This window comes from Gorilla gorilla, chromosome 1 (assembly GCF_029281585.2).
Source record: "Gorilla gorilla gorilla isolate KB3781 chromosome 1, NHGRI_mGorGor1-v2.1_pri, whole genome shotgun sequence".
NCBI lineage: Eukaryota > Metazoa > Chordata > Mammalia > Primates > Hominidae > Gorilla > Gorilla gorilla.
The window spans coordinates 211,204,816-211,221,447 of record NC_073224.2 but is presented as its reverse complement, the minus strand read 5'-3'; the positions used below and the strand labels follow the sequence as shown (position 1 = coordinate 211,221,447).

General features: G+C 45.1%; 1 protein-coding gene across 1 annotated transcript in view; it reads left to right on the top strand.

The window, feature by feature from the left end:
* The first annotated feature begins 213 nt into the window (after window positions 1–213).
* YTHDF2 (YTH N6-methyladenosine RNA binding protein F2) overlaps window positions 214–16,632 on the top strand; it is a 34,068-nt gene continuing 17,649 nt past the window's right edge. The window contains exons 1-4 of the mRNA XM_019013815.4: window positions 214–1,306; window positions 1,817–1,841; window positions 2,417–2,496; window positions 6,556–8,142. Coding sequence (XP_018869360.1) covers window positions 1,280–1,306; window positions 1,817–1,841; window positions 2,417–2,496; window positions 6,556–8,142 — 1,719 coding nt within the window. The 5' untranslated portion in view covers window positions 214–1,279. The remainder of the gene's footprint in view (window positions 1,307–1,816; window positions 1,842–2,416; window positions 2,497–6,555; window positions 8,143–16,632) is intronic.

The following is a 16,632-nucleotide window of genomic DNA, read 5'->3' as shown; positions in this document are numbered from 1 at the left end:
TTTGCTTCTGATTGAAAATACTTTTGCCCATCCTTTGCATCTCCCCTATATTCTGGTTCCCTAATACAGAGTCTCGTAGGGGTAGAGAGATACCATTATGTTAGTGTCAGATACACCTGGCTATTTAATAGTTTTGTAAACTTGGGCACATTACTTACGCTTTCTGTTTTTCCAGTCGTAAAAAACCGAAAGACTGATAGCGATTTTGAAGTTGTCGAAAGACTTTAATGTGTTTGAAAATACCTAACAACAAAGCCTGGCCCACAGCTGGTATTTCAATAATGTTAATTTCCTTGCTTCCCTCTTGAGGTCCTTAAGATTCATAGGTTCTCCGGACTCCTTGAAAGTTTTGTGTAGATGCATGAGGTGTATTTTTCTTGGAAATAAAGTCCACAGTTAAACAGATTATCTTGGGGCCAGCGATTTCCCCGAAAATAAATTGTAGATTCTCCTTCCTGCAATGCTAAGGGGTGAATCTCTTTTGCGGGAGACTGGATTCTTTCGGTGTGTGTTTTGCTCTCTGGGTACTCTTTCTGTAGTCGGGTAACAGAGGAGGATGACCAAGCCCCTCGCGGGGGCGGGGGCGGGTCACTCCCGGACAGGGCCCCCATGAAGTTTCCCTGGGGGCTGTGTGACTCCCTAGGGGTCGGGTTACCTCCCAGATGGGGGTGGGGTATCACTTGCAGCTGGAAGGCAGGTTCATTTTAAGGTCTCGCGGGCTTCGCAGGCCCCTCCCTCACTGAGAAACCGGCTTTTGTCGTTCTTCTGAAGCCAGAGCTAGTCTTTCCAGGTGTTAGTCGAAACCTCGTGGTGCGACCCTGGTCGTCCCAAACCCCCTAGGCCTTAATCCTGGGGCGGTGGGGGCGGGGAGGCCGTAAGCACAGCTTCCGCTCCTCCAATCCGCCAGAGGGCGCAGCGGCCGGCCTCTCCCTTCCCGGGGTTCTTCGCGCCGGGGCCCTTCCGCGTGGGTGAGTGAATGTGAGAGTCAGCGCTCGCGCCGCGCGCGCCGTCCGCCTCCGCTGTTCGGCGCTCTGCTTTAGGCGGTGAGGGGCGGGCGCGCGCGTAAAAGCATAGAGACGGGCGTTGAGGTCTTGGGCTAGAGCGTCGCCGAGTCGGAGCCGGAGCCTGAGCCGCGCGCTGTGTCTCCGCTGCGTCCGCCGAGGCCCCCGAGTGTCAGGGACAAAAGCCTCCGCCTGCTCCCGCAGCCGGGGCTCATCTGCCGCCGCCGCCGCGCTGAGGAGAGTTCGCCGCCGTCGCCACCCGTGAGGATCCGAGAGCCATGTCGGCCAGCAGCCTCTTGGAGCAGGTACAGGCCCGGCCCGCATGCCTCGGCCATTGTGTGAGGCGAGAAGGAGCCCGACTAGGCCCGGGCCCGCCGCCCCCGGGCAGGCCGAGCCGAGCCGAGGCGTCGTCTCTTGCGGGCCAGGTTTCGGGCCTCTCAGGCCGGCCGCGCCCGGCGCCTCTCCCTCAGCCTGCTCTTCCCGCTTGTCCTCGGGCCTCGGAGCCCACGGGCCGGGCCGCGCCGCGTTCCGTTCTCTCGGCGGGCCTCGTTTTCCTTCCTTGTTTCCTTCCCCTTCCTTAAAGCCCTGGGTTCCTCGCGTCGCCGGTGGCGCGTCTGCCGCGTTTTCTCCCCTGCCCCACGGGCCTGGCGCTTTCCCCCGCCTCCCATTTTCAGCCTCTTCCTGACTACCATTCCTGACGCCTCCCCTCGGGCCTGCTCCTTTATTCTCCCTTCGGGCCCTGCCTTAATTTGTTCTTCCTTTTCCATTTCTCCTTTGGACAACTTGCTGCTCGGCGACGTTTCCTTCCCCTGCAGAGACCAAAAGGTCAAGGAAACAAAGGTAAGCCCCGCTCCGCCGGTGGCCCTGAGCCGGGAGGGGGACGCGGGGCGGTGGGGGCGGGGTCTCCGGGAAGCGCCCCGGGCGGAGGACCTTTCGGAAGCCGCTTAGTTCGCAGGTGCCGCACACTTAAGTATTTGACCCTTTCGGTGTGTTCTTGCAGCTGGCGAACAGCTTTTTCGCTAACAAGGAGTAATTCATTAAGGGTGGGGGTGGATTGGGTTTTGAAACGCTCCAGGTCCTTAGTTTCCTGTAGGTCTTAGAAGGCCTTTGTTTTTCATCCTCGTGGATCACTCTCTGGAAGTACTCTCATGTGATGGGGGAGGGGAAGCGGGAGGGAATGGAAATCCAGAGGAGCCAATAAAATGACCTTTTTAGATCAACTTGCTCTGGGTGGAGGGGGACATTTTCACTGGCGACTGTCGCTTAAGCATTCACTGTCATCTCTTACCCTTTTGAAGTTCAGTCTTACGTGCTTTGTTAACTAGTAAGGTTTTTCTCTGGTTAGCATATATGAACTAATTTGAAAGGAAGATTGTAGGATTGGGACACTCCTAATTGAATTTTTTTTTCTTTAGTACAAAATGGATCTGTACATCAAAAGGATGGATTAAACGATGATGATTTTGAACCTTACTTGAGTCCACAGGCAAGGCCCGTGAGTAGTTAACTATTTACATATCTAATCGAAGGGTGTGGTATATTCTTTCTTTGCTTTCTACCAATAAATCCCATTTTCTGAGGATTCATTTTTTTTTCTTTTTTTTTTTTTTCTGTTTTTTTGAGACTGAGTCTCGCTCTGACGCCCAGGCTGGGGTGTAGTGGCGCAATTTCGGCTCGCTCCATCCTCCGCCTCTCGGGTTCAAGCGATTCTCCTGTCTCAGCCTCCCGAGTAGGTGGGATTACAGGTGTGCGCCACCGCACACAGCTAGTTTTTCTATTTTTTTAGTAGAGACGGGGTTTCATGTTGGCCAGGCTGGTCTTGAACTCCTCAGGTGATTCACCCGCCTTGGCCTCCCAAAGTGCTGGGATTACAGGCGTGAGCCACCACGCCTAGCCGAGGATTCACTTTCTTAATACCTGTATTTTTTCTCTGCCCTCTATCAGGAAATCCCATGTTCTGAGGGTTCACCTCCTTAATACCTATTAATGTATTATAAAACAGTTAACTGCAAATGTCCTAGGCCGTTGAGATTCCCATCTCTGTAATATCAGCAACCATACTGTATTGAGAACGTAATACTGATAACACTCTACTGGCAGTAACATGTGCATGAATAATTGTCTTCCTCCTTACCAAGAATGTAGCAGTGCAGAATTTAGGGATTCTTACAGTGTTAAATATTCTGAATTTTCACCCCAGAAAACTTTGGATTCATATGATAGGGAAAGTTCTAATGTAAAATCACCTGGAGGCGGGAAGATCTGGTGAGCCCAGAAGTTTGAAGCTGCAGTGAGCTATCTACGATCATACCTGTAAAAAGCCACTGCGCTCCAGCCTTGGTGACAGAACAAGATCTGGTCTCTAAAAAATAGTCACCTGAACTTCATTCAGTGCTGCAGGACTGGCTGTCTTTCTTTTCTCTAGTTTATGGGTTCTTAGATTATCAGAACTATTTTGGAGTTAGGAATTTTTTTTTTTTTTTTTTTGGGACGTAGTGTCAACTCTTGTCACCCAGGCTGGAGTGCAGTGGTGCAATCTCGGCTCACTGCAACCTCTGCCTACCAGGTGATTTTGCCCGCCTCAGCCTCCCAAGTAGCTGGGACCACCATGCCCGGCTAACTTTTTAATTTTTTTGTAGAGATGGGGGTTTCACTATGTTGCCCAATCTGGTCTTGAATTCCTGAGCTCAAGAGGTCCACCCTCCTCGACCTCTCAGAAGTGTTGGGATTACAGGTGTGAGCCACCATGCCCGGCTGAGTCAGGAAATTTTTGAGTTGAGCTGCACCTACATCTGTGGAGACTAACTTTATTTCTCACCGAAGGGAGGTATAGGATTTTTGGAGTGAAAGTTAAAATACTGTTTAGCACAAATGAAGATCAATAATGTTGGAGGTTTTTGTGGCGTAGTCTTTTAAAGTTGCATGTAGATTCAAATACTAATATGACCTGTGCATGTAGAAACTTGTTTGATTCAGCAGTTCTTTTGTATTATTATCTCTGATCCCAAAGACAGTTACACTGTTGTAACTAATTTAACTCCCCAGATTAATAGGCCAAAAGGAAAATTGGCAATATATCTTCCAAAATGCCCTGAAAGGTCAAGAAATTTATAAGTTCTGAACGTATGCTGTATGAAACATAGTTGGTAGTCCTGAATAACTGCATGCCCATATATGGATCTGATTATCACATAAAACTTGTAGAATCCCTGTGTAAAATTTTCAGCACTGAAAGTATAGAAACCACTTGAGCAAGTGATTGGAAAAAAGTTTTCACAAAACACAACCAGTTAATCAGGAAAAGTAGGGAAGGAAGTAGAGGAATGAACTATTAATAGGTTCCTGCTATTGAAGTAGTTTGCTTACATAATCATTATAACAGGGAGAGTTGGAGCATTTAGGAGCATAATTCTAGGTAGTTCTTGTAAAACATTGTGTAATTCAGATTTTTGAGCTTGAGCATGTGGGAGCCTGCCAGTTCAGATACAGACATTCAACTGTGTCTTGGCATAACCTGTGATATTAAGTGCATTTGATTTTTCTTTCTCAGGTAAGCCAAAGCTTAAATGTCTTTGTTTAAAAAAAATTTGGCTAATAATATAAATCTTAGATGAGTAGATGAGGAAGGGTAACCTGAGAATCTAGTTCATTGTCTAGAGTAAGTCATCTACTTTTTAGCCAAATTTTCATTACCCTATTTTGGAATAATACTTCAAGTTTAATCTGTTGATTATAGGCTGAATTTCTTATATATGTGGATTTGGGTCTGCTAAAATTTTTAGCCTTACCTTCGTGAGAAATTTTAAATGTGAAAAGGGTGTGTGTGAAAAGACTTCACTTTTGTTTTTATGTATTTATTTATTTATTTTTGAGACAGAGTCTCACTCTGTCACCCAGGCTGTAGTGCAGTGGTGCGATCTCGGCTCACTGCAACCTTCACCTCCTGGGTTCACACCATTCTCCTGCCTCAGCCTCCCGAGTAGCTGGGACTACAGGTGCCCCCCACCATACCTGACTAATTTTTTGTATTTTTGCTAGAGACGGGGTTTTAACTGTGTTAGCCAGGATGGTCTCGATCTCCTGACCTCGTGATCCTCCCGCCTCGGCCTCCCAAAGTGCTGGGATTACAGGTGTGAGCCACCGCGCCCGGCTGTTTATTTTTTTTTTGAGACGGAGTCTTGCTCTGTTGCCCAGGCTGCAGTGCAGTGGTGCAGTCCGGCTCACTGCAACCTGTCTCCTGAGTTCAAGCAATTCTCCCACCTTAGCCTCCTGAGTAGCTGGGATTACAGGCAGGTGCCACCACGCCCGGCTAATTTTTGTATTTTTAGTAGAGACGGGCTTTCACCATGTTGGCCAGGCTGGTCTCCAACTCCTGGCCTCAAGTGATTTGCCCGCCTCAGCCTCCCAAAATGCTGGAATTACAGGCGTGAGCCACTGTGCCCAGCCTGTTTTTATTTGATTTTTTTGAGACAGTCTGGCTCTGTTGCCCGGGCTAGAGTGCAGTGGTGCCATCTGGGCTCACTGCAACCTCTGCCTCTTGGATTCAAGTGATTCTACTGCCTCAGCCTCCTAAGTAGCTGGGCCTACAAGTGTGTGCCACCATGCCTAGCTAATTTTTTGTCTTTTTAGTAGAGACTGGGTTTTACCATGTTGGCCAGGCTGGTCTCGAACTGACCTCAAGTCATCCACCCTTCTCTGTCTCCCAAAGTTCTGGGATTACAGGCAGGAGCCACTGCGCCTGGCCATATTTCTCATTTTACATCCTCCAGAAACCACTGTGCATTTCCTTTTCAGGTTATAACTAAGTAGTGGGATCTATTGATATTCCCAGATAGTTTGCCAAGAGGCTAGCACTATAAACTGGTAGTGAACCTTGCTTTTTGGTTTATGATTGAGGAATGGCTGTACAGGCATTTGGGCTAGAACTTGAAATTTCCATTTCTTTTTGTTATTCTTGTTTTATTATCACCTGGTTTGTGTAGGAAGTTGATAAAAGGATTATCTCAACACTCAGGACTTAAACAGTTTGTGAAATGCTAAGTTTTCTCTTTACTTAGTTGTAGTGCTAAAGCTAAGGCCCATATTCACTGTATCAGCTTAACTTTAAATGTTTAAACATTTCAGTTATTACACCAAAATTTCTTATGATACAAAAAATGCCCTTGTGTTTATAGGAAATCATCTGATGTGCTGCACACTTTTTTTTTTTTTCCCTGGAGATGGAGTTTCACTCTTGTCGCCCACAGGCTGGAGTGCAGTGGTGCGATCTAAGCTCACTGCAACGTCCGCCTCCTGGGTTCAAGTGATTCTCCTGCCTCAGGCCTCCCAAGTAGACAGGGTTTCATCGTGTTGGCCAGGTTGGTCTTGAACTCCTGACCTCAGGTGATCCACCCGCCTCCACCTCCCAAAGTGTAGGGATTACAGGTGTGAGCCACCGCGTCCGGCCTGCACACTCCTTTTTATAGTATATTTGAATTGCGTGACTAGGTGGGGGGAGGAAATAGCCTGATGTTAATTTTTTGTGTTTTGATTTGCCTTTTTTTTTCTTCCACAGAATAATGCATATACTGCCATGTCAGATTCCTACTTACCCAGTTACTACAGTCCCTCCATTGGCTTCTCCTATTCTTTGGGTGAAGCTGCTTGGTCTACGGGGGGTGACACAGCCATGCCCTACTTAACTTCTTATGGACAGCTGAGCAACGGAGAGCCCCACTTCCTACCAGATGCAATGTTTGGGCAACCAGGAGCCCTAGGTAGCACTCCATTTCTTGGTCAGCATGGTTTTAATTTCTTTCCCAGTGGGATTGACTTCTCAGCATGGGGAAATAACAGTTCTCAGGGACAGTCTACTCAGAGCTCTGGATATAGTAGCAATTATGCTTATGCACCTAGCTCCTTAGGTGGAGCCATGATTGATGGACAGTCAGCTTTTGCCAATGAGACCCTCAATAAGGCTCCTGGCATGAATACTATAGACCAAGGGATGGCAGCACTGAAGTTGGGTAGCACAGAAGTTGCAAGCAATGTTCCAAAAGTTGTAGGTTCTGCTGTTGGTAGCGGGTCCATTACTAGTAACATCGTGGCTTCCAATAGTTTGCCTCCAGCCACCATTGCTCCTCCAAAACCAGCATCTTGGGCTGATATTGCTAGCAAGCCTGCAAAACAGCAACCTAAACTGAAGACCAAGAATGGCATTGCAGGGTCAAGTCTTCCGCCACCCCCGATAAAGCATAACATGGATATTGGAACTTGGGATAACAAGGGTCCCGTTGCAAAAGCCCCCTCATCACAGGCTTTGGTTCAGAATATAGGTCAGCCAACCCAGGGGTCTCCTCAGCCTGTAGGTCAGCAGGCTAACAATAGCCCACCAGTGGCTCAGGCATCAGTAGGGCAACAGACACAGCCATTGCCTCCACCTCCACCACAGCCTGCCCAGCTTTCAGTCCAGCAACAGGCAGCTCAGCCAACCCGCTGGGTAGCACCTCGGAACCGTGGCAGTGGGTTCGGTCATAATGGGGTGGATGGTAATGGAGTAGGACAGTCTCAGGCTGGTTCTGGATCTACTCCTTCAGAACCCCACCCAGTGTTGGAGAAGCTTCGGTCCATTAATAACTATAACCCCAAAGATTTTGACTGGAATCTGAAACATGGCCGGGTTTTCATCATTAAGAGCTACTCTGAGGACGATATTCACCGTTCCATTAAGTATAATATTTGGTGCAGCACAGAGCATGGTAACAAGAGACTGGATGCTGCTTATCGTTCCATGAACGGGAAAGGCCCCGTTTACTTACTTTTCAGTGTCAACGGCAGTGGACACTTCTGTGGCGTTGCAGAAATGAAATCTGCTGTGGACTACAACACATGTGCAGGTGTGTGGTCCCAGGACAAATGGAAGGGTCGTTTTGATGTCAGGTGGATTTTTGTGAAGGACGTTCCCAATAGCCAACTGCGACACATTCGCCTAGAGAACAACGAGAATAAACCAGTGACCAACTCTAGGGACACTCAGGAAGTGCCTCTGGAAAAGGCTAAGCAGGTGTTGAAAATTATAGCCAGCTACAAGCACACCACTTCCATTTTTGATGACTTCTCACACTATGAGAAACGCCAAGAGGAAGAAGAAAGTGTTAAAAAGGTAACCCACTTATTATTATTAAGATTTTTAGGGAAGGAGGAACCAGAGAGAACAGAAGAGGTATTATATAGTGAACCGTTAATAAAAACTCTGTAAATGAATACAGTATCACCTAACAGTTCAAGGCTTTATAGAAGTATAATTGGTTTTAATACTTGAACCCTAATGTGAAGGAATGTGAGAACATTAGTAGAGGACAGAAATACGGACTTTGAAAGGAAAGCAAAAAGTACAAGGAAATCACACAAACAGTACATGATGCAGAAAGAGGTGAAGAATGAGTCAAAGAGATGCAGAGGGGTAATGGAAGTGATAAAACCATAGAAATTAAAGCAGAAGATTGAGTCTATAATATGGCAGAGAAAAATCGAAATGTTCTTTGTTGGATTAACTTGGCCTAGCTGGGGTTTTGTGGTTATTTTCAAGAGTCAATATGTCATCACCAGCTCTTGAAATCACTTCTGTCTTCCCTGTGACAATTGGCGGTGTAAAAGTCACTTCTGATTCCTCTGTAACAAGTGGGAATCTTGGGCAGAATGATGAGGAATGGATTCAAACTAGAGTTGAATTTGAAAGAGTTGGTAGCGTTTGCTCTGTGAGTATTGAGTGAATGTAAACTTTAGGATTATAAGAGGATGATAAAACTGGTTGGAGCAGATAATGATATATTATCTGGGATTTATACTTACTTTTTTTTGGACAGGGTTCTCACTCTGTTGCCCAGGCTGGAGTGCAGTGGCATGATGTCGGCCCACTCCAGCCTCCACCTTCTGGGCTCAAGTGATCCCCCCATCTCAGCTTCCTGAGTAGCTGGGATCACAGTCATGCACCACCATGCCCGGCTAGTTTTTCATGTTTTTTGTAGAGCTGGGTTTTGCCATGTTGCCCAGGCTGGTCTTGAATTCCTGAGCTCAAGTGATCTGCCCTGCCTCCCAAAGTGCTGGGATTACAGGTGTGAGCCACTGCAGCTGGCCTAGACATTGTTAAATGTAGGAAGTAGGTGAAAAGTTTATGAGCAAGGAGAAATTTTTCTTTGAAGATCTGTATATTGATGGTTGAGAGAATCCTGAGTTGATTAATCTCAAATATAAAATAAAGTCTAACAAGCAGTGTTTTCCTTAAATTTGTTATGAATTCATAGGGATCTTATACATGATCTAGGATCTGAGGCATTGTTAGGCTGCTCTATGAGAATTTACTCCTTTTAGCAGTGGAGGAAGGGCTCGTTATTAGAATCTTCTTGGAGGTACATAGTTGTTAAAGTAGGGATGGTTGCCATTTTATCTTCCAGTGGGTACAGATTAATAAGAAATGGGAGTTACAGTTGTCAGTGACACTAAAAGCATTGGGAATGGAGAACCAGATTATTGAAAAGTTGGCTAATAAACTTCCTTTTTGATAGTCCTTTAAACTCCTCTCTTCCCCACAGTTTAATAGTTTAACTTAAAGTCTTCCATATTAGGCCTGGCGTGGTGGCTCACGCCTGTAATCCCAGCAGTTTGGGAGGCTGAGGTGGGCAGATCACAGGAGGTCAGGACCAGCTTGACCAACATGGAGAAACCCCGTCTCTATTAAAAGTACAAAATTAGCCGGGTGTGGTGGCACATGCCTGTAATCTCAGCTACTTGGGAGGCTGAGGTAGGAGAATCACTTGAACCCCGAAGGCAGAGGTTGCGGTGAGCCGAGATCGTGCTCTAGCCTGGGCAACAAGAGCTAAACTCCCATCTCCCCCCGTCCCCCCCCCCAAAAAAAACTAACATATTTTGGCCTGGCGTGGTGGCTCACACCTGTAATCCCAACACTTTGGGAGGCCGAGGCAGGAGGATTGCTTGGGCCTAGGAGTTTAAAACCAGCCTGGGCAATGTAGTGAGACCCCATCTCTCTAAAAAAAAAAAAATTAGCTGGGCATGGTGGCACACACCTGTTGTCCTAGCTACTTTGGAGGCTGAGGAAGGAGGATCCCTTGAGCCCAGGAGTTAGAGGTTGTAGTGAGCCATGATTGCATCACTGCACTCCAGCAAGGGCAACAGAGTGAGACTCTGTATCAAAAATAAATAAAATTTACAGTATTTTGTAGAAAAAGATAGTTTATTGGTGCTTTTTGCTAGACATCTGAAGGGCTCTAAATGGTCATCAGGCTTCTGTTTCTAGAGGGACAAGTAAGGAGGCCATGATCTTTTAGGCATCTTTTAGTAGCATAGCAGATTTATAGACGTCTGAGGGGCATCTAGGTGCTTGGTTTGTCCACTTGAAATGTGTACTATCTTATTAATCTATAATAAAATTCTGTCCTACATCTTGTGATTAAAAGCAGGAAGGAAATGATGAATTTAATGCACAGCATAGTTGTTAAGATAGACTTGTATGTGTTAGGGCCAGTGGGGAAATACAGGGTCATTTTCTTTTCAATTTTGCATTGCTGGGGCCAGATGAAGAAATATGGGTTTAGAAATGGAGTAGCAGGCTGGGCGCGGGTGGCTCATGCTTGTAATCCAAGCACATTGGTAGGCAGAGGCGGGCCGATCACTTGAGGTCAGCAGTTTGAGGCCAGCAGTTTGAGGCCAGCATGGTGAAATCCCGTCTCTACTAAAAATACTAAAAAAAAAAAAAAAAAAAAAAAAAAATTAGCTGGGTGTGGTTGTGGGTACCTGTGATCCCAACTACTTGGGAGGCTGAGGCAGGATAATTTCTTGGACCCGGGAGGCAGGGGTTGCAGTGAGCTGAGATCATGCCACTGCACTCCAGCCTGGGCGACAGAGAGAGACTCTTGTCTAAACAAACAAGTAGCAAATTTGGGTTTTGTTAATTTAGCTTTTGGCCAGGCTCTGGCTCATGCCTGTAATCCCAGCACTTTGGGAGGCCGAGGTGGGCGGATCACCTGAGGTCAGGAGTTTGAGACCCCTGATCAACATGGAGAAACCCTGTCTCTACTAAAAAATACAAAATTAGCTGGGCGTGGTGGTGCATGCCTGTAATCCCAGCTACTTGGGAGGCTGAGGCAGGAGAATCGCTTACACCTGGGAGGCGGAGGTTGCAGTGAGCTGAGATGGTGCCATTGCACTCCAGCCTAGGCAACAAGAGTGAAACTCCGTCTCAAAAAAAAAATTCAGCTTTTAATCAAGTATGTATTTTGATTATGTTTGCTAGAGTGGTTCAGTTAATGATAATTGAACTTGATATGTAGGTGTAAGATTCGTATGTTGGAATTGATCAGCCTTTTAATGTTTTCATAGAATGAGTGCAATAATAAACAGAATTTAGCGTCTTTGGTAAGCTAACTAATGGCTCTTTTTAAAAACCATTGCCCAGCGCGGTGGCTCATGCCTGTAATCCCAGCACTTTGGGAGGCCGAGGCGAGCAGATCACGATGTCAGGAGTTCGAGACCAGCCTGGTCAACATGGTGAAACCCTGTGTCTACTAAAAATACAAAAATTAGCTGGGCATGGTGGCAGGTGCCTGTAATCCCAGCTACTACTTGCAGTGGGCTGAGATTGAGCCATTGCAATCCAGCCTGGTGAAAGAGCAAAACTTGTCTTAAAAAAAAAAAACCCATTCCATAAATACTTTTTTTTTTTTTTTTTTGAGAGACGAATCTCGCTCTGTCACCCAGGCTGGAGTGCAGGGGTTTCACTGTGTTAGCCAGGATGGTCTTGATCTCCTGACTTTGTGATCCTCCCGCCTCTGCCTCCCAAAGTGCTGGGATTACAGGCGTAAGCCACCACGCCCAGCCCATAAAGACTCTTGATAAGTGAGTATCCTAGTTCTCAGCTGGTGAGCAAACCACCAAATAAAGGCTTCAATTATACTTCTGTCAGGTTACTTTTTAGTTTACTCTCTTGTAAGAACTGCTGGCACTGGCCGGGCGCGGTGGCTCACACCTGTAAGCCCAGCACTTTGGGAGGCTGAGGCGGGCAGATCACGAGGTCAGGAGATCGAGACCATCCTGGCTAACACGGTGAAACCCCGTCTCTATTAAATAAACTACAAAAAATTAGCTGGGTGTGGTGGCAGGCTCCTGTAGTCCCAGCTACTCGGGAGGCTAAGTAAGGCAGGAGAATGGCGTGAACCCAGGGGGCGGAGCTTGCAGTGAGTCAAGATGGCGCCACTGGACTCCAGCCTGGGCGACAGAGCGAGACTCCATCTCAAAAAAAAAAAACTGCTGGGATTTCAGGAAGATGCCTATGATTGCTTCTAAGCCCAGTTACCATTTTAGTTAGTACTGCCTTACTCTCCTGTTGGTTACTATTTTCCTTAACATCTTTACATAACTGATTGTAAACTGTTCTTACAATCTTTATTAGGCTTTAAAGAACAAGCAGGTTTTATGAGAATGGGGCTCATAGCTCATTGAGACGGTAGACTCCCTTAGGTGAAGTGTTTGTGTGTGTACCTTTGTAGTATTTATGAGATTGCAGAAGCTTTCATGCCAGATGGGTGGTAACCCCATAAAGAAGTAGGGAAGTACTTAAACTTCATCCTGAAGGTGTCACAGCTGTTTTAAAGTTCCATGATTGGGCAGTATCTTGGCAGAACACACTGAAGCAGAGCCACAGCCATTTTTGCCTAGTATTATTACTGACTTGTTCTGCATGATCTAATTGAGTAACATAGAACCTTCAAGCATTAGATCTGTCAGGCTTGAAACTTAGAGCAAATTTTAGTGACATCTTTGATAGATGTGACTTACTTTTTTTTTTTTAAAAAGCAATATACTGTGCTTTAGGTGTGGTTTACCTTGTTGAATACTGCAGATACTATTGTGTGACCTTTCTGCGTTTATTTAGAACCTTTCCCTAGTTAAGTATTCCCTATGACATCACTTTTGTTGGCTTCATAGTATTGTCAGACTTACTATAATTTACCAATCCCTAATTGTTGAATGTGTCAACAATTTGTATTTTATTTTTTCTAATTAAAATAACACTACACTGAACATCCTTTTGTATAAATATTTACATCTGTCCTTTAGTAGTTAAATGTGTAAAAGGTATATGGTTTTTTAAAATTAGTATTTTACCACAGACTCAGAAATTCTTACTAAAGGGGTATATGCTTTGTGGTCTTGGCTAAGTTCTGTATGTATTGCTACATAAACTTTTTTCCTTTTTCCTGAAAAGTTTTGTTGAGGGAATCATTGTGCAACTGTTATCTAGAAGAAGGCAACAGTTAAGAGCCTTTCTTTCTTTCTTCCTTTTTTTTTTTTTTTGATACGGGAGTCTCGCTCTGTCGTCCAGGCGGGAGTGCAGTGGCGCAATCTTGGCCCACTGCAAGCTCCGCCTCCCGGGTTCACGCCATTCTCCTGCCTCAACCTCTTGCGTAGCTGGGACTACAGGCGTCCGCCATCACGCCCGGCTCATTTTTTTGTATTTTTAGTAGAGACGGGGTTTCACCGTGTTAGCCAGGATGTTCTCAATCTCCTAACCTCGTGATCCGCCCGCCTCGGCCTCCCAAAGTGCTGGGATTACAGGCATGAGCCACCACCACACCCAGCCGTGTTTCTCTTTTGACTCAACTTTGGAATAGTCTGGGAGAAAGGAGAGTTAACTTTCCTGAATGAGTGAATTTTTTTAAAAGAAATTTCATAAAATAATTGGTTTAATTTTTGTCTTGTTTCTAGCCCTTTAACTACAAGTAAAAATGAGGGAAGTAAGGGAAGCCAGTCAAGTAGAGAGGACAAAGGACTAATTCTTTTAAAGTCCAGCATCTTGTTAGATTCAATGGATGATGGAGCCCTGGGAGACAAAAATTAATGAAATAGAAAAAAAAAGTAGGCTTAATTGGGTACTTGGGTAAATGATTTTTCTGAATAACTGCAGAGCAAATGGAGAGTGAGGAGAGAGTTGAGTTACAGAGGAAATGTGATTGTGGTGGCAACAGTTTGAGTTTTAGTCTAAAAAAAAGTCATTGGTATTAAATGGGACCAGTAGGATTTTTTGACTTTTCACTGTATACCCTTTTGTGCTATTGAAATTTTTGGAAAAAAAAAATTTTTTTTTTTTTTTTTTTTTTTTTTTTTTGAGATGGAGTTTCACTTTTGTCACCCAGGCTGGCGTGCAATGGCATGATCTCGGCTCACTGCAACCTCTGCCTCCCAGGTTCAAGCGATTCTCCTGCCTCAGCCTCCCGAGTAGCTGGGAGTACAGGCGGCTACCACCATGCCCGGCTAATTTTTGTATTTTTAGTAGAGACAGGGTTTCACCATGTTGGGCAGGCTGGTCTTGAACCCTTGACTTTGTGATCCGCCTGGCTTGGCCTCCCAAAGTGCTGGGTTTACAGGCATGAGCCACCGTGCCCAGCCCAAATTTTTTTAAGACTAGATTCTTCATGTCAGAAGACAAAGCTAGAACGAATGGATAGAGGTTATATGGAGAAATATTTTTGTAGATGGAAAACTTGCTAAAAACGAAGTTCTTAGTCACAGAATTTCAGGTAGAAACTAAAAGAGATATGTTATAGAAACTAAACTAGGGTTGTTGAAGAGGGGGTTCATACATAGGGTACTCTGGACTAGAGAAACCAAGGGATAGAAGAGGATTAGCTGACTCAGGATAACATTTGAGGTTCGTGAAGATGAATTTGTCCTTTGAAACAGATCTTTTTAGAAAGGTTGTTTCATAATTTCTGACCAAAGTATTTGTTACACGTAAAATAAGTAAGAACGGACTTGAGGCCAGAAAGCTGTGGATGACAGAAGGGATTGGTGCATTCTCAGTGAATTTTGGTACAGATTAGGTATGTGGGTAGTTTTTAAATACATTTACTATATATATATATATTAATGAAAAATTGTTTCCTAAACTGTGAAAAGGCTTATTAAAGAAATTTAGAGGAAGGATGCGGTGACTCATGCCTGTAATTCCAGCATTTTGGGAGGCTGAGATGAGCACATCACTTGAGCCTAGGAGTTCAAGACCAGCCTGGGCAACATGGCGAAACCCTGTCTCTACAACAAATAAAAAAATTAGCCAGGCGTGGTGGCTCGTGCCTGTAATACCAGCTAGTTAGGAGGCTGAGGTATGAGAATCGCTTGAACTCGGGAGACGGAGGTTGCTGTGGGCTGAGATTGTGCCACTGCATTCCAGCCTTTGTGACAGAGCGAGACTGTCTCAAAAAAAAAAAAAAAAAAAAAAAAGGCCGGGCGTGGTGGTGCACGCTAGTAATCCCAGCTACTCAGGAGGCTGAGGCAGGAGAATCTCTTGAACCCGGGAGGTGGAGGTTGCAGTGAGCAGAGATTTTACCACTGCACTCCAGCCTGGGTGACAGAGCGAGACTGTCTCAAAAAAAAATTCAAGTTTCTGTGATATAAAAGAGGAAAACATCCTCACTTGAGCTAAATATATTAAATCCTTAGGAAGTAAATAACCATGTGATACTGTTGGCTCCCATTTAGTATCTTACCACCCCACCACTGTTTTATTGACTCTTCAGATCTAGGGAGTGGGCATCCTGTTTTAAACCAGGATGACAAACATGAGCATTTTTTGTAAAATCCTAAGGCCATCTATGTCTGTTTTTGTCTTGCAGATAAATATACTTGTCTATCTGCCAAAAGGGTTAAGGAAATTTTATTTGTATTACTCATCACCTTCCTTGCTTTGTGAATAGATAAAATGCCTCTTTCTGCAGCCTCCTTAAAGGAGGACTAGAAGAGAATAGATAACATTGAATTTGGATCTCTGAACCATGCCCTTTGTATCTATCTTTCAACAAATGTTTGTGTTAATTGCTGGGATGGAACAGAGAAACAAGGCACCATCTTTGCCTTAGAAGCAGAGGGTTTTAGGAGGACAGCAAAATGGATAAAATATGGGATAAGAGCTGTAATAGAGGAATGAATACATTTTTGGCATTCTGGAGAAGTGATTAATTACTTGGGGGAAATTAAGAATTCATGGAGGCAATAACATTGGAACCCTGCCAAATAAGTAATACTAGAATGATAAGCACTTAAATGGCAGCACAGTGCTTGGCACATAGTACACACAGAAGCTTAGCTATCTTATCTAACACTGTAGTTCTCATATTTCAGATAAAGGAAGAGGCTCAGAGGTTATTTATCCAAAGTCTCATAGCTAGTAAGTGTTGGAGTTGGTCTTTAACAGAAGTCTCTCCAGCGATGTGTTGGAGCTGGCTAGTTGGAGCCAGCTGTTTAGGTTTCAAGAATACCTTTCTGTACATTAAATTACATTATAATTACCATCGTATTAGGTAATATTCAAATTCATTACTCTTGAGGTTATTTACAGCTGTTGTATCGATATATAATATGCTGTTGCGCACTGATAACACATTGGTAATCTGAAATCAGCTGTGGTGTTTTTGTTGTTGTTGTTGTTGTTTTTGAGACGGAGTCTCACTTGTTGCCCAGGCTGGAGTGCAGTGCAGTGCAGTGGCGTGGTCTCAACTCACTGCGTCCTCCACCTCCCGGATTCAGGGCTGCCTCAGCCTCCCAAGTAGCTGGGACTACAGGTGCTTGCCACCATGCCCGG